Raw genomic sequence first — 27,504 nt, 5'->3', positions numbered from 1 at the left:
GTGAACAGTTAGCAAGGAGATTTGGCTGTGACTCTCTTTAAATAAGAGAATGTATTCTCTTCTGTTAATGATAAATTAACATTCAGAGATTTGTAGTTTGTAGACAATTAGAAGGTAAGAATAAAAACACGGGTTTTCATGAAATTCACATGTCTCATTAAAATTTTAGTCTAGAAAAGTGTGTTTTCTTGCACAAAAAGTGACTAGCAGAAGCAAGTTCATGTGTTACATATATGTGGATTTTCTATAATGGTATACGCTGCTTCTGAAAATATTTGGTTGTCCACAGATCAAAAAAGCTCAAAACCCAAAGATTCATAAGAATGCATAGTTACCAGCTTTGTGTTTGGAACTCGGTTCTGTTCTTTGTGCTTTGAGTTTTACTTTAATGGATTTGTGGACAAGCTCTCTGGCAGAGTTATATTTAGAGAGAGCATAGTATTTTTTTGCCCTTTGTGGATTTGTTGATGTATCTCAATTTTGAGCATCTTTGGGCAGTGTTTTTTCCAGTATTAGTTTCCAATTTTTCTATTTCATAGACAAACTTATGTGGTGATGTAGAGGAGGCTAAAACTTGCAACATTGCTAGCTAAGGTTCTGCAATGGTGCTCATTTAGTTGTAAAAGCATATGGTATGGATGACAGGATACCATAATGACTCATAAGCTAACAACTCTTTTTGGCCAAGTCAGAAATGCCCCCTTTTACCCCCTTTCCTTCCCTTTTTAGCCTTTTACCCTGATCCATTCATTTCTCCATAATGATTCAATTTCTCAGTTAATCTGAGGTTTGAATAACAAGTTAAGTCCCCTTCCTTCATATGAACAGATATTGTATGTCAGAGCTGTCACTGTGCCTGATGGCAGACAAAAGCTATTAGTGTGAGTATCTTTTCCAAAGGCTTGTGTAACTCCCCAATCATAGGAAAATACAGTTTTTGGGTCTTCTGTGCATTTTATGTAAGTGTATTTTATGATAAATCCTGTGTTGCTCAAATATGAAGTGATAAACTTTGTTTGTTTGTGTGTTACTTTCAGTTACATTTTGGTTCATGTGAAAGATCACCATTTCAGATCGGTCCTAATTAGCATGATTTTTGAGGGGTCTTTTCTAATCTCTTTTCTTCTCCATCTCCTCCTCCTTCCAGTGCCCTCCAACAGCAATAGGATTTCCTAGGAATATAGAAGCAATCAGTAGATCATCCAATTATAGCACAGTCATACAAAGACTAACATAGCTCTGCCCATTCTCACAATCAGGCTGGGAAAGTCTGAAGCTCATTCATCTGCTTCCCCGAGAATACTGGTAGCAGGTATAAGGGTTCCAGCTCATAGAGGATTGTAATTGTGGTTTTGTATGTAATTTTGCATATAATGCAACGCACATCCCTAATCCCCCAAAACCATAACCCCCACACCTAGACACCCAAACCCAATCCTTTTCCAGGCCTATCCCACATGGGAGTAAAGGTGTGTAACCCCATTTCATCTTCAGGCTTTCCTGTGCAATCATGGCAGGGAAGAATATATCTTTTTAGCAAAGGCTGAAATTCTCACAGAAATTTATGACTCAGGGACTTGTGATATAAAAAATAAATAAATAAGCAAGTCATTCATGAGAAGTGGAAAACCTATGATCTGGAAATAACTGAGGGACCTCTGAAATCACAATAACCTAAACTTTTTAAGTAAGGAAATGAATAAACCTCTTCCTAGTTTTTGTGCCCCACATATGGTTTCTGTGTTTGCTTTTACTGAAATGATCAACTGGGAAGATTTTCAAAATGGCCAACTGTTCTGAAAAATACAAATACCTTTACCAGTGTGTTAGGATATTGCTGCTAAACAAGCCTTTTCTGTAAATGATGGTTGGAGCATGAGCATTAGACAAAAGTCAACCTCATTAAGATGATCTATGTGCCATTCCCTCCAGTATAGAACAAGATTAGGAGACTGCTTCATCACGGGGAAGGCAGTGTTGTAAAGTCTCTGCAGTAAAGGTGTTTATAATATCAGTTCAGCACTTATAGCAGGGTTAAGAAGCTTAATCTTTGATTAAAAATAAATTATTGACTTTTTTAAAAACTAGGGGTGACTATCTTATCATAGAAGATGCATTTGGTTTGATTTTTAAGAAGATATTTAGTTTATAATTAAATTTATTTACTTTTGGTTAGAATTCCTAACTGTTACGCTGTTACACTCTTGTTGGGAATGGAGACCTTCAGTCTTCCTTTTTACAGTGGTAACATTGGGCCTGAAGACGTTTGCTGTTTGCATTTCTGAAAACTACAGTTAAGTTACAGTATTCTGCCTTTTTTTCTTGAAAAACATTGTAAGTGGGGTGGGGCTGACTATCAGAAATTCCAGTGCTCCTGATGTATAGAACTCTGCAAAGGTTTTACTGACTCTTCAGTCTAGAATCAATGCAGTTAAATGTAATTGGTAGAGCTTGGTATATGTTCGTGGGCAGGATATGTAGGCAAGAAATGTCACTGTAATGTGGCAGTTCAGCATTGCTGACTTGGTTACACTGCTGCATTGGGGTTGTTCTTCCCAATAACTTTTACCCTCCGGCATATACACGCCTCAGACATGCGTCATTTTCGAATACATTCATCCCTATTTTCATTGAAACTGTTTGTCACTTCAAGACATATAACTTTGTTCATCACCTCAAGATATATAACTATGTTGGCTGTGGTGATTTCTTTTTTTTTGCGTCTTGACCTTATAGTCCTGTGGACAGTCCATGTTGCTGCTTGTCCTTCCTGTCTTACCCATTTACTTCTTGTAGCAGACAACATCTGTTTCTTCTCTGTTCTACCACAATTAACTCTTGCTCACAGGATTTTTCACCCCTTATTCTTCATTGAATTCAGTGCCAAGATTTACCTTCTTTCCTTTCTCCTACCCAATGCAACTTCATCTCATCCCAGCAATATTGGTTTGGTGTGAAGGATTTCTCCAGTTCTTTTTTTTTCTTCGTCCACTAAATTAATTCTTCCAGATGCTAGACAAATCATATCCTGGATCTAAGTGCCTCCATGCTGGTTTTTTACTACAACTCTAATCATAGCTTTTGTTTTCTTACCAACCTATTTCTTTCAGTGCTGGTCAAATGAATGTAGCTCTTACCTTATGTACTGTCATTCCTCTGTGTTTCTGAGACACCTTGTTTTTTCTCTGGCTGTCACCTCCATTGATTTTCTCCTTCAGTTCTCATTTTTTGAAAATCCTAAATGATATTGACCTTCTCTTCTACCCTCTGGATGTCTAATTCACAGACAATACTTGTATGTACTTTGTACCCTTTGATAGGGCAGAAAACAATTTTTGATGGGAAACGTGGCATGAGGAACTAGACAACTAGCAGAAGACGTAACACCATTCACCCATATAAGTATGCAGTTCTTCCAAAAGTCTTTCTCCTTGCCATCAGAATTAGGTAGGGGGAGAATGCAGAAATGTGGTAAAATGCAGGTTTTGAGGAAATGAAAAGATCTGGCAATGCTTTCATATTAATTTGCAATCAGCCTTGCAAAACTGTATCACTTACTGAGACAAAAGAATTCACAACCTGAGTAACCTTCTCAGGGGAACTTTGCAAGGCTAACTGAGGAAGTGGACGGGATGTGTGATTACAACTTGTCTAATGAAACCTCCTCTTCTTCTCTCTTCAGTTTTACGGGAACCCTATACAGTCCGTGTGGAGGACCAGAAAGCCATGAGAGGCAATGTAGCAGTGTTCAAGTGCATTATCCCCTCCTCTGTGGAGGCATACATCACTGTTGTCTCATGGGAGAAAGACACAGTCTCGCTTGTCTCAGGTAGGCTGTTACGGCTTTCTTTTCCAATTGGCAGTGGCAGCTATGGTTCCTGCCTTTTTCCCCCAAATGCCTGATGTTTACTTTGAGTCAATTATAGCTGAATGGTATGTCATCCTTCCAGTAACGTATTTTGCATTAGCATTGCTGCATCCCTATGACTGTGTGTGACATGAAGGTTTTAGACAGCCCTGCTTTTTCTAGTGTGCTTGAGGGGAAAATGACATGTTTTTTGTTTTATACCAGACATAGAACCAGCTTCCTGGTACAGTGGCAATGGGTTCACATTTTAACTTTGATAAGGAACTCCTACGTACCAAAGAAATTTGAATGTTGTAAAGCATGTATTGGGTCGTAATTGTTTTTCAGAAGTAATGTTACTCATGGATTAGAAAAAAATCCCAAGTCTAAATTTGTTTGATTATGTTTAAATGAGGTGTGCAACTGATATTTATCCTTTCATAACATTTTAATCTCAAATATCTTCATAGATAACACTGGAGGTTTAAGCACATGGTAATCTGTGCTGTAAGCCGAACGTACTGGAGTGAAACAATCTATTCAAATGCAGTTATATGCATTAATCTATTTACTGACAGCGTGAGGAAATGTGAGGCATTGTTCAGGAAGTACAGGGAATTCAGGCAAAGAATATCCAACATTTTAAAGCATAAACATTGTAAGAAATTCATGGCAGAAATTATGTGTAAGAAAAATATTTTCAGTGTAGTACATATCTAAATTATATATTACACACAGTACAGCTGTTGTTACATATACAAATGATTTCTGTGCGCAAAAATCTGTAATATATTGTTCCAGGGTAATGCAGAATGGAAAAAAAAATAGTTTGAGTTAAAGGTTGCTGCAGAGTATATTTAAGAATATGTTGGTGTTTATGATCCTCTGACATGTGGAAGTGTTTTTGTACTTCTTCTCAGTATATTAATAGTCTTTCCTTTCTGGCAAATATGGCATTGATGGAAATATCTATGTTTCTATATGACTCATGTTATAGATTTTTATTTTTCTACATGTGTTATTGATCCTTCGCATAAGCTTGTTCTGGTGTTTTGCTTTGTTTTTTTTAAAATATATTTCAAATAGCTTTCTAAGGATTTGGTAGACATTTAAGTACCATGTAACTGATTATCAGTTGTCCGATATTACTGATGCACTGTTGAAGCTTGGTAAACCCACTTCCCTGTTATGCTCTTGGATTTTAGTATGACATATTATTTTTGTCATTGAGCAACTGAAACTGAGTGTGTTTCCATGACAGTCTGTAATATCTGAATTGTAGGATTCGCCAACGTAGTCAGGTCAGAGTTGTATTTAAATACGCAAATAAGCTTTCCATTATTCTGTATATGATACAGAACTATGCTTAAGATTATCTAAACTATGATGAAGACTATCTAATGCAACAGTGCATGGATGCTTTTGCTTCATCTTAAAATAAGCTACTACGTGATGCAAGTAAATGTGTATGTGTGAGTCCTGGCTGGATGAAAAGAATATGTATATCTTCATGGTTAGCTACCTCAATATTTTCCTTTAAGTTTATTCATTCTGTATTATATGAAAACATGCATATTTTCACTGTCAATGTAGATTGTTTTCTCTTGATCTGATTTTTTTGATTTTAGCATTAGTACCTAGTACCTATGTGATATCTTTGAATGGCTCAATCCTGCCCTTCACCCTGGAATCAGGAGTAGGGCATACAGGTGTCTCTAACCCCTTCTTTAGAGAAGAAAGCGTGGCATTTCTGCAGACCATCACGAATGCTATTTTAAGATAATTTCATTCTGATTAGTCTATATTGATTTTAACCCCAAACATTTAACTATATGGACCTGAATTTAATATATTTTTTTTTCCTTAATGTAACTTCTGACTGTGGTTGACTAAGCTACAGTCATTAAAAATCTATTAAAAAATTTCAACACTTAAAACGTAGTTTCTAATTATCTCAAAATCCCTTAATTCAGCAGTTAGAAATCCAAATGGAAATAAAACATAATTCATTAAAACTGATGATATTAAATTCTCAGTTTATCATATTGGATCACATCACAGAAAAGATTTAGTTTCAGAGATGAAATCACAGGTTAGATTGCAGGTCAATGCTATCTGTCATGCAAGGGCAAGTGAGGCAGGAAAACATTGCTCCAGTTTAACCACAATGATTGCAAGATTTGTTTGTTCATCATTTACTTATACTCTTTAACTGCAGCTTAATAGTAAGAGCATTTAAAAACCAGAACCCACATGCGTTTCGTGAAACAATTGCCTTGAGTTTTATCCATAGTCAATTTTACAATAATCTGGCTGTGAACTCAAATGGTAGGTATTGATCAAGCCCGTCGTCTTAGAATGCCAGTGCTGATGAATAGGATGCCAGACATAACACGACTACTGATCTGTTTTCCACTAATGATCGATATTCTGAGGAAATGCATATGCTTGCTTATACAGCCACTGCTACCATGTCTTTTTTCTATGTGCTAGACCAGATTAATTGTATGCTTTTTATCTCACCATTTAATATTGGAAAACAGCAAGTTCTGATTTGTTTTGTTCTTGTTTCTTAATATAACTGATTTATTGGTTACTCATTAACATCAGCAAAAATGAGAGCCATTTTGAGGGGAAACTTCTACTGTGAAAGAGCAAGAACATAAAAAGATACACACTCAGAGAGTGGTGATTATCATGGTCTGAGGTGGACAAGACTTTTGTGGGAAAACTGGATAGTGTTCAATTGAAAATAAAGAAAAAGAAAAGAGAAAAAGGAAGGTGGGGGGAGAGAGAAAGGAAAAAGATGAGGAGAGCATTCTCACTGAGATGATCTATCAATTTCAAATAGAAGGCACAAGCAGCCCAGGAAGCTTACACCTTACAGGAGGGAATGGGAGACCCCTATGACAGGAAGCAGGGCAGCTTTTCGATGGGGAAGCTCCAATATGGAAGTGGTCTAACAGAGAAGCTTTTTTTTTTTTTTTTTTCTGAAAGGTTTTAAACCCCAATGCAATACTTCCAAGTATAATTTAGAGTAAATATTTCATATGCCTGTCTATCTGTAGTCCCATTCTGACTACTAGGATAGAGAGATATGTAGATGAATGAGAATCCTTTATTTCAGCTGTTACTTACTGTTCTAGATATCACTTTTTATGTAAATTCAACATTTTAAAGAAAAAAAGCAAAGTGTTTTTACTTTAATAATGTAAAAAAAGAATCTAGCTTTTTAGTTTTAAGAGATGTATTCCTTGATTCAGACAGTGAGATTTTTTTTCTTTTCTCTTGCAACAGTGTACTATCCTGGACATACCTGCTTTTGTCTGTATGCTTAGTTCTCAGAGAGCACAGTGATGTCCATAGTAATCAAAGCATGTAATAAATATGGCTGGGCAAAAGCATCTTCTGTTTCCTGGCTGCAATTTTATGTCATGTCTCCAGGTTATTGTAAAGTAATTGGGAGTTGAAACATATTAAGACATATTGCTTAGAGCATTTCCAAGGAGTGGCCAGATAGGTCAGAATCCCTGTTCAATAAAGGGGAAGGTGTCCATGTTTGAAGCCAGAAAAACTGAGCTCTATGAAGCTTCCATATGCAAGGACAGCTGTGGACTGAAAAGGTGTGCATGTGCTTGTCTGCCTGTCAGGGAAACAGCTAAATAATTGGGGTTTTGCTCTTAGATTTTGTTTTTCGATGTGACAGCAAATCTGGGGTCAGAAAGCTTTTCTGGGATGTCCTCTGCGGGCCAAGGTAGTGAGAAAAAGATGTTTAAAGCAAGGCAAAACCGATTATTTGGATGAATACATTCTGGGGAAAAGTAGAAACCCCCAACTTCCAACAGCAAATGAACAGAAATATTTTCATACTGGAAAGATCCATTTTGAATAATAATTGTTAGATGAAGCATTCAGACATCTCCACTAGATACAGCTGTCTTACAAACTCTCATGATAAATGACGCCAGCAGCAGCCCTCTGCAGTTGTCAGTCTGCTACAAATAAATAAAGTGTATCTTCTTTGCCCATCTGTGTCTTCTAGTAAAAGCAATCAAACTTTCCAGCAGTGTGTGCCTTGCCTAACAATCGCTGGGATGTTGGCCAAATACAAGGACCAACAGTAACTCTGAGAAGTCTTAAGGGGCTCACAAAGTGTAGGTTACTGCTGTACCAAGCTCTACTGCTGTACCAAGCTCTACAGCTGTAACTTCAGGATCTCTTTTCCGAAGATCCTTCTTTTCTGAAGAATTGGATACTGTCAGTTGACTCGAAACGATGTCTGAAATTAATTAGAATTATAATAAGTAGCATAATGATGTGCAGTTTTCTCTTGTATCAGTAACCAGCTCTTATGGATTTTCATTAGATGACGCAAAACATAAAAGCTTAAATAACCCTAGAATGCTGTATGACTGATAGCTGCATATGGCTTGCTCAAAGGTCAGGTTTCCTTTCGTCTTTACTGCTTTCCTTCACAAACCTTTCCCAAAGAAAGAGACTTTTGGAATCAGCTTTGTGTTGACCTTGTAACCATCAGAAACAGCCTACGCCCTGCAGGACCAAAGAGCGCAGCGAAGTATGTTTTTGTAACAACAGCCTTAAACCCAAGGAACAATAGTGTAGAAAAGTGCCACAGTACAGATTGTGCTTCTGCTTCTGTTGAGCAACCGCAAGGCAGACAGGGAGACTAGTGCTTGCCTTGTAATATTTGTTCTTCACATGCGGAACAGTGAAGCTGGGCTAGAAGGGAAGGTAAAGACAAAATAACCGCTGATTCTGCTCTGCCTAAGCGAAAGCAAAGAGCAGTCCGTTCATGTGTTAATTAGCCCCAGAGAGAGCAAAGGATGGGTGTGGTTATACGGGAAGGAGGGCAGGAAAGGATTATTAAAAATAAAGGTCAGTGTAAGGGATCAGCAAAGAGACTGAAAAGAGGAGAATGAAGAGCAGATAGAAGCAAAGGGAAAGGCTGAAGAATTAAATTTGGTCTGTCACTATATACTGCACTTCTGTTCCATCCTGATGCTGATAACTACGAGGGATTTTGAGTTTTTCCATGTATCTGAATAGCTTAGTGCCAAGAGCAGGATCATGAATAGGTTCATGCCCTGACCTTTCTGAATTCCCATTTTTCTGTCTAATGACATACCATGCAAGAATTTGATTTATACATACAGTGTAACTGCTTAAAAAAGGTAGAAAAGGAGAGAGAGAGAATAACGACTGCACAATGGCATTTTTAAATCTGCACTGAAAGAATAGCAGCTTTGAGGCAAAGGTGTATAAGCATGAATGGAACATGGTTCCCTGAAGGGCTATGATTGACGTGCAGATGACAGCCGATGAACTTTCCAGCCAGCATATGTTCCATTGGCCAGAAATTAGACACACTGGACCATGGCTTGAGAAGTGTCACCGATGTACAATGACCTACATTTGATGTAATGAATTGCATTATTTATTTACACACAGTTCCTCAAGTCTTGTCTTTAAAAGGCTCAGGGGCTCTTGGATCTTTTTCTGCACAGAGGGCTTTTCTGAACTGCTGCGGTTGACAGTAAGCAGTCAATGTTTGCCAGTAGTTATCACGTGGTGGCATCTAAAATACAGCACTGCAGTTTTTGTTTGTGCTGGCGCGTTTGGAGATTACTGCAGGAGTTCAGTTTGCACAGAGCGATCGCTGTTTTTTCAGCCATGAGGTTTGTACATAGTGGGGGAAAAAAATCTCTCTCTCTTTATGGAGAGTGGCCCTGTGTACAGAGTCCAGTGTTCAGAATTACATTATTGCTGATGATCACAGGGATTAAGTCCAGCCATTTGACTGAGGCTGGGTCTAGTAGAGATGAGCTATGATCTTTCTTGGTTTGGTTTGATGTCAGGGCTTAATCATGGTTGCCAACCAGGAAGCATTCAGCAGACACTTAACCTATGCCACTGAATGCTCTAGATGCAAGATTTTTTCTCATTCCAGGTGGAGTGGGATGAAGAGTACAGTTTTTTATGCTTACATATTAGCAACATCTATAAAATAAAAAAAAATCTGAATGTAAACTACCTTCTACCAGAAATATGTCGGTGAGATTTAATTCTGCTATTCAAAGTCGTGATAACGCACAGAAAGTAAAGCAGTCAAACCCCTACATCTGCTGAGCTTCCTTGACTCCCTGAAAAGCCAATGTGAGTAGTGATCAGCAATGCTTAGGTCAGACTGTAGGTTTGCTGTTACAGTAATGTGTTTTCTAAGCTTCCTGAAGACATGTAAAGTGCACTTGCCCATCTCTAAAGACAATATATTGCTTCCTCACTTTCTCTTTCAACAAGGATATTTTCCTAAGGGACCTAGGAAAAAGTAATTTACTACATTATTTAAGAAATGTCTAGTTATCTGCATTTTTCCTGAGAGCACTGCTCTTTTAAGAGGAAAGTGTTTTATAATCCTAGAAAGTGGAGATGGTAAAAACTTAGCACTTCATGCATGTGCAAACATTTTTCACGCTCTCCTTGACTCATTGTAAACTAAAACTGTAACTGAGCAAGGCGAGGTACTTAAAACTCTTTGTTGGAGGACCTTTCCTCTGGCTACTCTGCAGCCTGTGCTCAGTGTTTGCTTCCTACTCCGCTACACCAGAGCATTTTGATCAGGTGAATCATTCTAAAATGATGGCTGTGGAATGGGTAGGATTGGATGCAAGGATTTCAGCAGCTTTGTGGGAGGCAGGTGTTTACAGTGGCTTGAAGGGATGCAGATGGAAAGCATCTGATCCGCATGTCAAAGAATCACATTTTGATAGCACAGAGGAAAGTGAGCAATACAATTGTAGGCAAAGGAGTGGGTTCTGATCATTTAATCAGCACAGGGAAGCATGCGTGTGAAACAGAGGTGTTAATAGCAGAGAGGCTGTTGTTTTCCTGTAGAGGGAACTTGTGGATTTTCCTCAGTGTGACTGGACGTTTTGGCTGCTCTGAGGGCGTAGAACATCAGTGGCTGTTTGTGAGAGAGGGAGGAGAAAAATATGTTTGATTGGGGTGTCTTGGCACTTAAAGTGCAGAAAGCCAAAATTTGCTCTGTCCCACTACATCCGGCAATTTTGATACTAATAGGGTTCACAAACAGTAGTAGTGCTTTTGACATTTCAGTAATGAAGTGTGTCTAGGAGACACGTATATTGTAATTTTTTTGTTCCCCTCTGTGGCTTCTCTGTTTTGGATAGCCCTCCATTTCCATCAGTCAGAGGGATCCTTTCCTTCTACTCACTTTAAAACCAAATACCCTCCCCCCCAATAACTCCCCAATCCTCTTTCTCTATTTTTTTCCTCACCCCTTTAATTTTTTTTTCTCTCTACTTACACAATTAAAGTGCATGAAAAACTTGATTGGATTCAGGCCCCTTTCAGAATTGCTTCTTGTGTTCTTATGAATTAGAAGGGGGGTGGGGTTGTAACTCTACTTTCTGTGTTAAGGCTTCAAAAATTTGTTGGTTTTTTTTTTTTTTAAAAAATAAATATGCTTTTCTCTCTCTCTCTCCTTCTCTGTATCTCTGTGTGTATACAGATACATATATACACACACACACACACAAACATATATATAATGTAGGCACCTATCACATCTCTCTTCAGGCCTCAGGGTCTGTTGGACCATGCATAACATTATCCAATCTGATGCCCTAACTGTTCTGTTTTACCACCTTGTTATTGATGTTGCCAGTCATGAAAAGATTTCTTTCAGCATGGATGAATTTAGTGGCACAGTTAGTCTCTTACTGGAAATATGTGTCACATTATTTTCTCTCCAGATGTACTTGAAATTTCTTTCATTTTCCTGGGGTGAATCCCATTTTATCATCTGGCCACCTTTTTCTAGCCCCCTCAGTTCCTGTAATATTAATTCTCTCTGGGGTTTGTAAAGCCTTCAAACAAATATGTCCTGCATTTTAATTAACTTGATGTTTACCAGATCTTTATTAAAGGTGAAAGACGAGCAGACTGACTGCTAACCTTCTCAGGTGTTCACTCAACATTTTTCCATTTTGTCTTTGCTCTTTGTTTACAATTTTTCAGGCAGTTTTTGGTGCATATAATTTTTCTGGAATTGAATATTTGAAGCAATATTTTTATTGCTTTGGTTTGACATGCAAGATTTTGGGGTGTCTGATTTGTAGACAGCAAGGCTCAGTGCTATCAGATTTGGTATCAAAGGGCTAGGAGCAGGAATATACTTCAGTGAATCAGTGCTAGTTTTAGGTCTCGTTTTATTGTTTATTTTCATTTTTGCTTTTTGAAATAGTGATCGTAGCATCATTTTCTTCCTTTATAAATCTGCTCTGCTAGTGGCTTGTGATCTTGTCACTTTCCTGAACGGCAATGGATAAGTAGATGACCACATTAAGCACTGTATGCTTGAGCTTTCCCATCAAAACTCTGTCTAACCTGAGCAAACAGCCAATGAGCTCTGACAGTTTTGATATGAGGGGACAAAATTGATGCATGAGATTCATTTTAATGAGTGCTTGCCTTACTACCCAGAATGCTTCATACCATAGAGTTTTTGCCTTTGTACATGGTTTAGCTGCACTCTGAAAGGGGTAGAATATCAAAACTGCCACCAGCCGTGATTTTTTTTTGGTTATTTTTAATACACAAAGGCAATACCTACAGGTGGCATCTGGAAGAAACAGAAACAGTATTTTCCAGTGTTGCGTGTTGTACCAGGTAACTGATTTCAACTAAACCATCATTGTGGAGTACAGTGTTATTAAGTAGTTGCAGCCACAAATTTTTAAGGCTGTTCATGGCCAGACAGATGCTCATTTAGTTTGTCTTCCCTGTTGAGAATCCAATTTAATTGAAAGGCTCATTAGAAGAACGACTTGGTGGAAAGAACTACAAGTACCCACCTGCTAGAGCTTCATTTCCTTTGCTGTGACATCAGTGTCATATCTCTGTTGCTTCACCTGGGCTGCTAAACTGTAAAGGCACGTTTTAATAGCACGTATGTTTTTTCTTCAGAGGAAGGTTACAATGAAGGCTAGGTGATCTTTCAGTTAGAATCGAGTGAATTTTTAAAGCCTGCGATCTGGTAGGTGAGCTCAAGCTGTGTAACTGCACTGGGGTGGCACAGGGGCAGGTGGTCTGTCCTGCTGCAGAAAGGTGGTGGATGCAAAGGCTAAAAACTTTTAGTTGTAAATGGTTGTTGTGCCAAAAATGCCTTTGGTTTTGCTAGAAAACTTAGTTACTGAATTTCTGATAAAAGTGAGGGTACAGGAGAAGAAAGATTGAACCATTTAGCTGTCCTTTCCCACCGTCAAAATTGTGTTGTAATTGCAATTACAGATATTTTTCCCAGCAAAAATAGCCTACCAGTCTGTTAGTTCATGTTTGTTTGGTTTGAAATGAGCTCGACAAGTTTTTACCATGCACTCGAACACTGTGTTGAATGTGTTGAAATGTTTACTGCAGGCCATGGAGACTGACGCGATGCCATGCTTTCAACTGGCAGAGGAGTGTGATCCACACAGACCTGTCAACAAAAGCAGGTCAGCAGGATTGAGCAAGGAAAAAAAAAATCAATAAATCTTTGAATTAATCATGCAGCTGCCAGAGAGAATTATGGGTGCGTGAAATGAGGGATGTAGGTATATATGTATGGCACCTTATTCTTTCCCACCTCATTGTGTCCTTTTCTATGCCTGTAAGTTTTCTTTCCCCTACTACTGTCCGAACGGCTCTGTGTTTATTCAGATACCTTCATGGAATACTCACCGTTAATTTTAAAGTAACTAATTCAATATGGATCACAAAAATCCCTCTTACTTTTCTCTCTCCACAATGCCAGTTTTCTCACTGACTGTTGCACGCACTCAATATGAATTAATACAGGAATTTCACCTCCACATAAAACTAAGATTGCACATCTTGTGCAGTGAATTGGACCAAAAGCAACTGCTGCTTCGGTGAACAGAGGAGTTAAAAATTCATGTCCGCGCCGCTGACGCCTCAGGTGAGCGGCTGTCCTTGTCGAGCCCTTCTGCAGCAGGGAGGCTGGGGGATGAGCCCTGACCTGCCCAGGGTTAAACCCACCCAACCTGGGCCAGATCCCCCTCCCCGGGGCTGGTTCCCATCTCTGCCTCGAAGGCAGCTGTGGTCAGTGAACGTTACTGCCGAGAGGGAGCATTTCACACCCCGCTCTCCAAAGCTGGGCAGCAGTTGGATGCAACCATGGAGAACTAAAAGGGCAGCTCAAGAGGGAGTGATTTGGCACTAGGCACATGTTTGAGAGGACAGTGAGGAATTATGAATTAAGAGATATGTCCTGTGTATATCTTTGTGGTTTTGGCTCTAGGCTTTGCTTTCGTTCTCTCCTTTCCCTCAGAAGGATTTATCCTTCGTTGCGGTGCCCTGGAGGGATTGTTCTGCACAGCTTCCCCGTGCAAAACTTGAGTGTTTTACTGCTGCCCTGCTTCTGGGTCTGGTAGGGAGGAAGGACAGTAAAATTAATGCCCCAGCATCTTTAAATCTTTGTCTGCTCTGAAAATTATGCAGAGGTCCCTTCTCTGTGCCCAGCTTAACTCTCCAGCTGCAGAACTTGGTAGTGTACCATGGCAAGGATGTCTCCTTGGCTCTCTGCCCGGGGATCGAGTCTGGCTCTGTTCCAGTTGGGGAACAGCCCAGTACTGGATGCTCATTTTCACCGCAAATTCAAATTCATTTTCTTCTTTTATCCATGGCTTTCTTTGCAAATAGATAGTGATATTCATAAAATCCCTGAGAACAATTACCCTGCTACTTGTGGAAGGTCAGGGCAAGCTCTATTCAGGGATTATGTATTCCAGCAGGGAAAACAAAGCTGACATACAGCACTCGTGTTTTTCAATTGCATGCCTAGGGATCTTTTTTTCTAAATGTTTTTCCCCTTACTCCATTAAAACAGAGAACCAAATTCCTGACACACTCAGATAATACGTTTGGGTTCAGCTGTGGAGCTGATTTTTTAATTTTTTTAACTAACAAAGAGACAAATAAACTATAATTTTCTAGAGGCAGAGGATTTTTTTTTTTACTACCCTCCCTTTGTAAAACATTCTGCCCAACTGTAGTTAAATACCATTGTGTAGTAAACCTACATTTTATTCTTTAAAGAGACATAACCTTTAAAAAAGTAACATCTTTTTTTCCCTTCTAATATTTTTCTTACCTTCCTCCAGGCAATACCTGAGTGATAATGATGGAAAAAAATATTTCTCCCTGTTTTTTGTCTTACATTTGTTTTGTGCCTGTAAGAGTGTTTTGTCTGTACTGAGGACTGAGAATTTTTCCATGTACTCCATTTTCTCTTATGATTTATAATTGTTTTTCACAAAACACTGACAAAAAAGGCATTTGTTTAAGAACTAAAAAGTATTTCTAAGATGAAAAAGAAAAAATGTCACCAACTGAAATGCTAAAAATCACTATATGGAAATATGCAACCATACTGTAAGTAAAACTGATCCCTTAAATGTACAAAATAATATGCAGATTAAAAAAATTAATAAGACTATATAGATGTATTTTCTACAAAGAAATACTCATTATAGTTGGTGCGTTCTGAAAGCAAAACCTTTCTCTAAAATAAATTGTTGATTTGGAATTTCACGAGAGGTTAAGAGTCTCAAGCATAACAATTTTTACATGTATGTGCAATGTAATTTAAATTTTTTGAGATTATTATTTATCTGAAATCTTTTGCAATTCATTCTGAATTATAGTAAAGTATGGAAGCAGCTGCTGATGTGAGGGGAGAGGTTAGGAAAAAGAAAATAGCAGAAAAAAACAGGGAAAGAACAAATTCTAACACTGTATTGTATTTAAATGTGGAATTCTTATGGAATAATCCAGAGAAGTAAGGGATTAATCACCTACATAATCTTTTTTGTTCTGCTTATATGTTTTTTTGAATTCATAAATATACTGGATGTCTTGAAATATTTTTGCTGAAAACAAATAAGGCATGGATTTTCTTGGAAAAATTCAGTTAGAACAAGAGAAACAAAACTGATCTTCTTTTCAAAGTAGATGTTTGTGACTTGCTGAAATGCAATTTCAGGGCTGGGAAGTAAAAGCGCACCCATAAATAAGAAGTGATAGGGTAACACTTGCTGTGCCACAGCATCCATTCAGCACTTCTATAGAATGAGTGAAAAAAAGAGAACCCATATAAACGTCAGTGGTCAAACAAGATTTTGTGAGGTGCTGTGTGAATTTTCAAAAAGGATTTAAGAAAGAGAAGTTATTCACAAGATTTTTCTTTCCTTCTCTTTCATGAATTTTGTCCTTTCTTCATGACCTCTAGTTATTGATGGTAATTCTATGCATCCTAATCAATCGTTATTCATAACACTTTCTTGAGCTGACTTTTTTTTTTTTTTTTTTAAGTGCTAAAGAATTTGAGTATCTTGAGCCCTGTAGAAAATCACGGAAACATTTATTCCTGCCTATTTTGGTATCTCTTTCCCCTTGTGACAAATCCAAAGCCCCTTCGACTTAATTAGAATTATTACCCTCATTTTACATAGAGGGAAACTGAAAACCAAAGAAGCTTCAAAATTTTCTCTGTTCCTCATGGAGGCTTCTGCAAACACTTAGGCAGGATCTCCTAAAACTTAGTCCTTTACTTGGATTCATGCTTTCTATTTCTTTCCCAGTACTGGAATAGGAAAAGGTGTAGAATTAAGTGTGAAGGACATTTAGAAACTCTTGATAATTTGGAGGGAATGTTTTATATTCTCATTTAAAAAAAAACAAATACTGCATGTATACTGCTAAAAGAAGATGAAATATTTTGCCTTTGCTGTCTCACTTTCATTTAGATTTATTTTCTTACTACATCTGATACCTTGTAATAAGTCATTGTAAGGAAAGCACAGGAACATAGGGCCATAAATGTAAATGCCCCAAATTTGTCACAAACAAATAACCCAACCAACACTGTGTGGTTTTAATCAATAAAAATTAATTGCATTTAGAATCAGAAATGTCTTACTTCTCCCTGTCTCAAAAAGATTTTTTTCTTTTTCCTGCTCTCATGATTCATGTCCTTTGCAGGAGACTTGTGGAATTTAAGGTGTATCTGAGTTATTTTGATGTTTTTTCTATCAATTGCTTTGTTAGGAAAAATGTGTACTTGTGTTAGCTAAAAATTATGTCTTCCTATTGAAAAAGTCATGTTTCAGCCAAAACAAAGAAAGAAATAAAAGTCTACAAGGGATGAAGAAAAAGCCTGAAGTTTTCCTTTTCAGTATTTTCAAAATGAAGTATTTTCCTGTTTTCATTTCAAAGTGAAAACTGTTTGAAAACTACTGATTTATTTTTACAGGAAAAAAATATTCTTAGGATAAAACAAGTTGCATGACTTTTGGTTGATTGCTTGGTTCCATTAGCAATCTTAGAAATGTTCTTTTGATGTGCTGCTTATTTTTTGCTTTTCTCCATGAATTCCTGTTTTGGGGAAAGGAGTAGTGAATGTTTTGGGTTAATTAACATACTAATGCTAACAAACTCCTCCATAACATCCAGACAGGATACTTTCTGTGAAATGAAATTGCTAGAGTTCAGAAAAATTTTGTGTGCAGCCATTTAACTACACCATTTATCGGAGATGCTCTTAAATAAAATCAATGCTATTTTTGCATTTCCCTAATGGGAACCTATTAAGGAAAGTACACAGCCATTTTTAACCTCAGACACATCTCAGGGGCAAGTCAGTATTGGATTCAATCCAGTGTATTAATGAGGAGCATTGAAATCATGATCCTGTGTCTGGGCAGTTTGGTTACTGGATTTGGAAGTATTTTGTTGATGCACTGTGTCACATGGAGATTCTAATCTGGAGGATAATTTAAGCCCTTCCCTCTCTAATACTCTACCTGGTATCTCTTTGCCTACTTGGCAGTTATATTGGAGCATCTTTTAATGCTTCTGTTCAGAATTCTTGCCTTCTGGAGTTCATAGATACCCATAAAAAAAGAAATTCTGGGTTGAAACTTGGCTCCAAATGATTTTAATTTTAATGATGAACAATCTGTTAGGCCATTGAAGATTTACTGACTTTAAAGTCAATAGGGATGGGAACTGCAAAGCAGTGTAGGAAAGACTGGCTGTACGAGTGCATACCATGTGAATAGCACAGAGCAGGAAACTAGAAGAGCAGGGGAAGAAAAAGTGGTTTAGATTTCTTCTGATTGGGGAAGCGCCTTTTTAGAACAAAGAATAGAGCAATCAAGCTCAGAATGGAACAGTGGCAAAATGTGTAGAAGAGATACAATCCAATATATTGCCAGTAAAAATAAAGCAACTTTGTGCATCTCACATTGCAATAGGTATCTCATTAGTTTTCTATAATGTCACTCTAGAAGCATTGGGAAGACACTGAGGAGAAAGTGATTAGGCCAGGTCTCAGCATAACCAGCTGCCTCTGACACAGTCCAAATGTGTCCATCTGTTCCTAAAAGAAGAGAGAATGTTTCTTTCCACTTCCAAAACATCAGGAGAGAGGTCAAACCAGGAGCACTGGGGGCTCAGAGAGCAGGGGATTCAGAGTTGGTTTTCAGTTAAAAACTTTTCATTGAAAACTTTCATGTTAAACATTTCACTTTTTCATACTTTTTTTTAAAAAAAAAAAAATCTCCTCTCCCACAATGTCATTCCGCTTTATTGTTAGCATAGAAGTCTCAATTTAAACAAAGGTATTTGTTGTAACACCACCCCCACTCACATCCCCTAACTAAGGAAATTTTAAGAAACTGCATAATGTCTGCAAATGAGAAGGGAGGGCTTGTAAAGGAGGAGGGGTGGGAAGAAGAAACTGCACACACATTCTGTTGCATTCAGTAACTGAAAGCTGGAAGGGACAGTTGGGACAAAATCAACACATTATGCAAAGTATCTCCCCCCGTGGGTGTGTGTTGTGGCTGGGGGAGAGACAGTGGGGAACAAGACTGGGTAGGGGCGGAGGAGAGCGGTCTGTGAATTATTTTCTTTACTGAACTTTGGTAGCCCTGTGCTGTTGCTTGATGGTGTCAGTTTGTGCTTTCTGGGTTTAACTATTTGGGAAATCTTTGACTTCCACACCTATGTTAGAATTCCTAGGCCAAGGGGTTAGGATGCCATCCCCAGTCAGCATGGGATGGAAAAGGAGAAGCTAAACATGAGGTTTTTGTTCCATTTTTTGACAGCTTCTCACCCAAAATGATCAGCATGCATGTATTTAAAAAGTTCTAAAATATTAAAATTCAGTTAAAAATTGCTGAAACTAGTACATTCCCTCAAAATACCGCTCTGCTTAAGCAGCATAAACTCAAGTGATTGAGTCATGAGCTGTGTTAAAGCACTTTAAAAAGCTGATTCAAAGCTTTGTTACTTGCTGCTCTGTTGAATCAACATATTTAATCAATAGGGCTCAAACTGATAAAAAAATGTTGGTTAGATCTTCCTCTAGTCATTATGACCCCTATCACTTGGAGAGAGTTAGTAACACTGTTACTGCTATTCATAGGGCTCTAGTTAGCCAGGCATTGGAAATCAACATTTAGGGGAAAATGTGTTTAACATCATTAAATAAGAAATATATCAGATATTCATGTGAAGCTCTACCTAGTTATCACTATAAACCAAGAACCAGCAGTGGGATAAAAAACGGTTCCACCTATTTCTCCACTGTGTATTTCTTCAGGCACATGTGTCCTTTCTGAAGGGTCTGGGAACACAGGAGCATCTCAGCTTGCTCTCCAAAGGGTGTCTTCAGTTGCCTCCTGGCAGCTGGAGGTTTGGCCCTTTGGCAATGTTGAGCTCAGGACTCCTGAGCAGAAACCGCGTAGTCCCATGTGGTGACAAGGAGAACATAGGACTCGGGCCGTCTGCAGAAATGTTTTCTGATTTATATTTGTTTAGCCAGGCAAATTCAGGCTCTTGCAGGGAGCTGAAGTGACTGAAAAGAGCTCACCCTTGCGAAGTTTATGGCCTACTGTCTTTATGGGCCTAGGATGTGATAAAATATAAGATTTGCATTTCAATTTGCCATCTAGGGTGGTGGCTATGTGAGGAGTGTTTAACTTGAATATGGGGGTGATTTATGCATGGTAACATGATATTTATTCTTCAGCCTTGGGAAGGGTGCGTCAGCCTTGGAGGAGTGTTTACCTGTGACAGAACCCCTCTAGAGCTCCTCTAACAACCACAGGCAGGGGGGGAAAAGATGGGTCTGTTGCAGCTGGCTATTTGCTTCCTGCTATCCTGCCCTATAACTTTTTCTTACCCCAGTGTTAGATGGAATTGCATCTATAAATACCAAGTTGTTTTGAAGGAATCCTTTTCATTGATTTCTTGCTGATGAGTTCAGTTGAAGCCTGCATCTCTGAACATCTGGCTAAACTTTAGGAAATGCCTCTATAATATGGAGAGCATAGCAATGGACTAAGTTTCAGTGAAGAGGTTTGCCAGTGCTAATGGTAGATGGCCCAATTGGCTGAAGAGCCCTGCAACAGACTAGCCATAGCTCAATTAAGCAACAAGTAACATGGCCCTCAGGTGGCCTGCATTGGCTAAAACTTGAGCTCCTATGCCTGTTTTTCTTGGGCCCTTGTCAAGATCCAAAATAACTATGGGGCCACGAACTCTAGTACTGCTTTAATGTTGAGCGACCTGTCTTAGATGCCTCCAATCTTTGGCCCCCATATAAGAGCAGTGGGCATGACTCATTGTTTTCTAAAAATAAGCAGACTTTTTCATTTGATCTGCTATAATTAAAAGGGTGGCTCTAAAGTTATCTTTGCGCACTTAAAAAAGATAAAAAGTAGTCGGTCTCCTTACCCCTCCCCCTTGGACACCAGTGCAGATAAGTCCTTGGATGTATGAAATGTTGAATTTGCAGAAACGTGAAAATGTTGCTTTGATAGATCACAAGCATCTTTCAGTGGCTCAAAGGATATTAAAATGTCACAGTGAAGCAAATCAGCATTCTCATTCTTTATTCCTGTCTTTCAGGATACACTTTGCAAACTATGGAGAAAAACGATAATTATGTCTAGGAATTAGAAGAGTCAGAATATTGCTGTACTGCAATGAACAATTAATGATATTTATCTCTCACATAAGGCTTTACACTTTTCCTCTATAAATCTCTTCTTATGCAGTAAGTAGTAATTCAGTAAGTGCTATCTCCATTTTGCACATACAGAACCTGAGACACTGCATGAGCATGTGGAAAACATCAAATCTGCCTCAAAGCTTTTGCTAGATTTGAAGCTCTGTATGTAGACATCATCTTGGCCTCCACTGTACAAACTTTAGGCCACATGTTCAAAATGTTTCTCTCATTAGGTTTGTGTTTTATGTTTGATTCTATAGACCTCTCTTGATTTTTGGCTCTTTTGGGATTTTACTTTGCATACTTCAAAGCATGAAAAAATAAGAAATCGCCCATTTTATGTTCATACTTGTTTGTTCCCACCTATAAAGTCTTATAATATTTATAAATTTACCTAAATGTTGCCAAATGCAATACAAGCCAAGCAAGGAATTATAAAACAGAAGCTTATCCAAGGGGAGGAAGAAGTGGGCAAATTAACAAAAAAAAAGGAGTTGTAATAATTTTTGCCATCTTATTTGTCTTGAAAAATGTCACACTTAAATCTACATTTCAAGGTTTTGTGAATGCTGTCGAAAAATCCTGAGGCAAAGGCTAACTTACATGTTTTGTCAACAGTGTACTCCACTTGTGAATAACCACTTGTTTCTGATAACTCCATTTGGCTGTAGCCTAAAACCTGTTTTAGGAAACAGTAGATTGACAGAGCCAGGATTGAAGCCATTTAAAGTATTTGAAATTGGACTTTTGGCAGGAAGCTCCTCCTTACACACTTTCATTTTTTTTTTTTAGTACCCAAAATAACAAGAGAGATATTATTTCAGAAGACATAAAAGAGTAAGTTTCAGTCTAACAAATGTCCCTACATATAATTTTTTTCTTAATCAGCACTGACCTTTTGAGTTGGTTCTCTATGATTTAGGGAAGGAGGACCTGTGAAAGGCCACAGACACCGATGATTTAAGAGACTTAAATGACTTGCACTTATAAAAACAAATACTTTACAATACTAATTGAAAGAGCTACAGCAGAAACAGAAAGCTATGATTCAATCTTTTTGCAAGCCGGTAAACATTCAACGTTGATGACTTTTTTTTTTTTTTTTTTTTTTTATATAAGTAGTATTACGTATTTCTTGACATTGTAGGTGACATGAATAGTGGCATCTAGTTTAGGTGAAATTATTAGACTATAGATGCCCATGCTTTTGGAAGAGCCTTAGCCTGTAAATAAAGACAATAAATGAGATCTTTTGATTAACCTTCCACCTCTTAAACATGCGATATAGAGATATCCTGGCTACAGGTTAAAGATCTAGCAATGCATAGAACAGCAAACGGCAATTTTTACTGCTGTAGCTGTTTGGCATTGGCACTCCTATTCTAAATGGATGACACAGCTGCTCTCTTTGGGGCATGTGGCTCCTTTTTTCATGTTTACCTGCCTATCTGAGGAAAAGCAGCATGTTCTTTCAGTGAAGAATAAGGAGTCTTTGGGGGATACTTGCATAACTGAGGTCAAAATGTGTCCCTGTAGACAAGTGCAAGACTCTTCCTTAGAAATTCCTGTGGTGACAGATGAAGCTCACTTCTATGAAGTGAAATTCTGAAACTTGTCTCATCTCTTTCAAGTGGAAGCACCTAGATCAGGTGCTGGTTGAGTTGGATTTTACTCTTTACGTACCTTGTTCTAAGTCAACTGTCTGTCCAGATGGCGTTCTGGAAAAAAAAAAAAAAAAAAAAAAAAAAAAAAAGGGTTCTGCTCTCTGAGGAAAGAATATTGTTATCTTACAAAAGTAAAGAAGTGGAATAGGAAAGAGAAAGACACATTCAGAAAAGTGGGCCTCAACTTAGTGGTAGGCAGTTTATTCCTTAAGTAATAGTGACAGTTCATGCACATGGGAAGTCATAAATGGCACCATGTTTGCTTAAGTGTAGGTTTTATATTACTATTCTTCAGTAAAGCATTTAGAGAAACTCTGCTGGTGTCAGTTAGGGAACCTGACATTTTTTATTTATAGTATTCCTAATCTAATAGATTGAGTTGTCTTGATTTCACACCCAATTTCTGAAAATATTGTGACTAGACAGGATTATAAAAAGCACTATTATATAATACCTGTTGACAGAGCTGAATAAGACTGAAAACAGAGGAAAGGAAGCACCCTGGTATGTGTCAGAGGTCACTGAAAAAGCCTATTCAAGGCTGCTGATAAAAAGCTGCTAGATATTCTGCTATCTATGGATGTTTTGAAAAGCAAGTTGCTCTTTAATGGAATCCTCTTTTCATTGGACTGTCACCACTGACTGCTCTATTATGTGCTCAATTATTATACATTTAAAAAAATATGACTTGTTCTGAAGAACGATAGTTAAAAAAAATTGAAACGATGAAAGTTTGGAAAAATGTTGTAGCTGCTACACAATATGCTAGCTGACTTGCTTATTGTGAACCAAAGCAGTTATTGTAGAGGCCCTATATTATGCAAAGGCATAGTTCTTTTCTTTTGCCTCAAAGGATGGATAATTTCAATTTTAAAAGGAAAGGATACACTTGACCTCCGTAATCATTTTGTGTTGAAAAGACTGAATCACCCAGATTTAGAGCTGCTACTACCGCTTCCTCTTTCACAAATGTGTGCATTTCTCCCTTTTTGCAGCATGTGCTGTATTTTAGTTTGTGTACAACCAGACTTCACATTGATATGAAAATTCACATTAGTCACATACAAGAGGGAAGAGGAGAGCAGAAAAGAACAATAGGGTTACGTATATTGAACATTGCAGCAGGACAAGTACCTGACTTGTTTGGGTGCAAAGTCATGCTAATATATAAGCTTGATGATGAACCCCATATAGCCCCCTTCTTACTGGAAATATGAAACACCTTCTACCATGTAAAAGCCAGGTTACTTTTCTTTGTTTTGTTCAATTTAATCTAAAAAGATGTATTATAAACCCTCCTCAGGTGCTTAATATCTGTGGTTATTAATCAGAGTGAAAATGAATAGAGTGACCTCATTTTGCAAAGCTTCTCAGTAATTTTGTTGTGCAATGAAAATAATTCCAGCAGTATTTTCTTCCTGTAGTAAGCGTGGGGACATGTATTATTATTCACCACACTATCCTGATGAGACATGTCAGTCTCTAGGCTTCAGCAAATGAGGCAACTGCCTAGGGCAGAGACTGCCAGAAGGGGCTAAATGTCCTTGGCCGCACTCCCTCTTTTCCCACAGCACGGGTGAGCCTTGGGAGGGGTTAGGAACAGTCTGCATCCCACCATCACGTCTAGCAGCAGGGATCTGCAATGCGCACTTTTGCTTTTTATTATGTATCATAAGAGTGATCGCTTGAGGTGTTGCTGCCTGACAGGATGGTCTGGATTGGGACCATAAAAGAAATTTCTCTGGATTCCACCAAGGTCTCAGGCATGTTATCTTCTGAAGCTCCTCTGGGAATCCTATATTCTTTGTCCTACCTCTAAGGAGCAGACACAGCATGCTGTTCCATCTCTCAGCTCAGCAACTGCCTGCCCTTCGGGAAGGGAGCTGTCGTATTGCTCTCTACTGAGCAGACCTTGAGAAAAATTACCTAGTACTCCTTACTAAAGATTGAGCACCATGGGACTGTGACCTGTGCATGCGTGTGTGTGTGTATACACATATAGGTAAAGGGAAAGAAGAGGAGAGAAAGATGAATGGGAGTGTGTTCCTATTAATTGCTCCTGCTCCTCCTTGCTGAAAAAAGTCTACTTGGAGAGATGCTTCAGCAATAGGTGACTGCACCAGAATATGAATGGGGACAATATGGTCTTTATGTTATCCTTTGTAAATGGATTATTGCCTTCTGGCTGTGGTTTACTGTCACTAGCATGTTCTGCTTATAAGCAGAAGGTTGTGCCTCCCAATCAATTGTCTGAAAATGGAAAATCTCTCTCTTGTGTATCCATACTTAAAAAGGAGATGCTGGCTGTTTTTATGCAGACAGAACACATACAAAGGTAGACAGTGGCTTCATATTACAGAGTTATCTCTGAATTTTGCTTTTAAACAAAGCAAGTAGAATTTGGAGCATATTTCAGTGTGGAGGTCAGAGAAATGTGTCTCATCTAATGATAAGCAAAGGACATCTGGTTATACCATCCATCAGTCTATTGCCTAGAGCAAGAGATATTCAAGTTTGACATGTCTGTATTGTGAGGGGGAGGGAGGAGAGGAGAGATAGCAGTCCTTTTTATCAAAATGCAGGAGCTGAAGTTGTTGATTTTCTGTTTTTTGGTTTTTTTCTGTGAATTACTTTTAATTGTGTTTACTGTGTTCACTGTTTGTGGGTGCTATCCACAAAGCTGATCATGTAATACTTCCCCAAAAGAAAATATTAAATTAAAATAATTTGAACATTAAGAATGTTTGAACACTGTTTTTTACTATGATTCTAGCTTTAAGTTACAGAGGATTCTTGAAGGGAGAAGTTTCTTCTCATTAATATTCAACAATATCTTAAAAGATAAAACTCCTTTACTTACACTTAAAGATACTGACAATTCTCCCCTAGATTTGAACATGGGTCAGAATGGCAGTCTGGGTTGCTTATGATTTATAGTTGCTACTATATTATTGATTCATTCCCAATATTCATCTAGTGTTGATAATCCCAATGAAAATAAGAACAATTGGGAATTAAAAAATAGTTCATAGTTCTTAAATAGTATTGTACATTACTAAAATACATTATTTTCTAGCTTTCTGATATTTACCATGCAACTAGTTCATACAGATTTCTAAATTTTTTTTAAATGGAAAGTGGATATTAAGTAGGTTTTTTATCTGGTTTTGGTTTTTTAAAAAAAAATTGTACTTTTACTTCACAAAATGTTCAGGTAACATGCTACATTGTGGCATTTCTTTCAGATTATGTTAGTTACATCCCTTTTAAAGTAGTCTTTTGACAGCAAGGAAGTGGTGTGTTGCCTGGGTTGCGTTTTCTTTACTTTTCTTTTAATTGAAGAATACCTTTAGAACAGGGCTTCTGGTTTTATACCTAAATCTCTTTTAATGCTTCTGATTTATTTTATGGAGCTGCTTATCACAGCCTGCTTTGTGTACTTTGTTTGAAAGCAACCTTCTAGAAAGAAAATGTGTTTAGTATATGAAGAACAGCTGATAAATTCCTTTGATCCTTTTTTGATTACACACTTGTACTTGTCTGTATGGTTCCTTTGATGAACAGACAGTTGGTCAAATTATTGTGGTACAGGTATGAGTAACTGGAATTTGGGCAAATAAAGAGGTGGTTTCATTGTAATCTCTCAAACTCTTCTTTTATCACTTCCTAACTCTGATTAGTAATGAATATGTGTGAGTGGAGTTTTTCATTTGAAGATTCAAAATTTTATATTTTTTCAACTATCAAACCTGAAGCATTAAGCTTGATTTCTGTGTATGAAATCTGACATAAATGTTTCAGGAAAATTAAAGTAGATTTACTGTTGGGATTAAAGATTTGAGAGAGGAAAAATATATGAGGAGAAGTTATTTTTATGAAGATGAACACCAGACAGAAATTGATCCTTCAAAAGAAGAAATTAAGAAGTGTGGGGTTGTTTCCCTTTACTTTGTTTTTAAGATGATATGAATTATTAATAAACCTAAAATGGTTCTGCCATTGGTGATCCTGCCCATTATGGATTAGAGCTAGAGCAGTTATTCCAAATGGTTAGGCCCAAACTCTATTCCCCTAACACCTGTGAGGGTCAGGACCCAAAAAGTCTAGGCACCACTCATTTCAAAGGTCAGGAGAAGACTTGGAGAAACAGCCACCATGTCATTTGTGGATCCACCGGAGAAGAATATCAAAGTGTACCTTGTGCAGAGCTGTGGCTCCAGCACAGCACGCTGTAGGGCAGTCACAGTGTCACTTGCTCCATTGGCAAATGCTGACCAGATTTGCTCATCCAACAATCTTTCTGGTAGTGGAAAATGAGAGGTCAGTTCCATTCAGAAAATTGCCAACATGCCAGCTCTTGCTGTCTCTGTGGATTGAATGAGAAAGTATAAATGTGTGAAATATGTTTCATTTTGTGTATTCACTAGGCATTGCTAAAGAGGTGTATGTCACCTATGTTAGACTGAAACCCAAGGAATTTGCAATGCAGACACTCTGGAAAAGTCTTTTGCTATTGCCGAGTGCCTCTGCTGTATAGGCAAGGGAGTATCAGCAATCATTCTCCTGGACATGTTGATTGGAATCGCTGAAATCAAGAAGAAACTTTTCCTGCATGGTGATGTTTGGTTAGAGACAGCATCGAGTATGCGATGAGGGCAAACAGCATGCATATCGCTCCTCTGTGAGCAGTCCATATCAGGGCTGCAAGGGGCTGCCAGTGTGGAAAATCTATTGGGTTCAGTTTTGTCAAAGGCTGCATCAGAAATGGATGTCATTGGTTTTAAGAGGAATGTTTTTCGAATTTTAGCTGTAAAAGCATGTCTGTGTATATAAGCGAAAATTTTCTTCTGAAGCTAAAACTTCCAGTGCCAAAC

At 38.0% G+C, this 27,504-nt stretch overlaps 1 protein-coding gene across 1 annotated transcript in view; it reads left to right on the top strand.

Annotated features, from left to right (window-relative positions):
- Positions 1-27,504, top strand: part of DSCAM (DS cell adhesion molecule) — a 404,908-nt gene that overhangs the window by 1,150 nt on the left and 376,254 nt on the right. Inside the window, 1 exon segment of the mRNA XM_035896452.1 lies at positions 3,683-3,829. Coding sequence (XP_035752345.1) covers positions 3,727-3,829 — 103 coding nt within the window. The 5' untranslated portion in view covers positions 3,683-3,726.

This window comes from Egretta garzetta, unplaced genomic scaffold, assembly GCF_000687185.1.
Source record: "Egretta garzetta isolate BGI_Z169 unplaced genomic scaffold, ASM68718v1 scaffold45, whole genome shotgun sequence".
NCBI classification, from domain to species: Eukaryota; Metazoa; Chordata; class Aves; order Pelecaniformes; family Ardeidae; genus Egretta; species Egretta garzetta.
The sequence above is the reverse complement of the archived record's forward strand: the minus strand, read 5'-3'. Positions and strand labels throughout refer to the sequence as shown.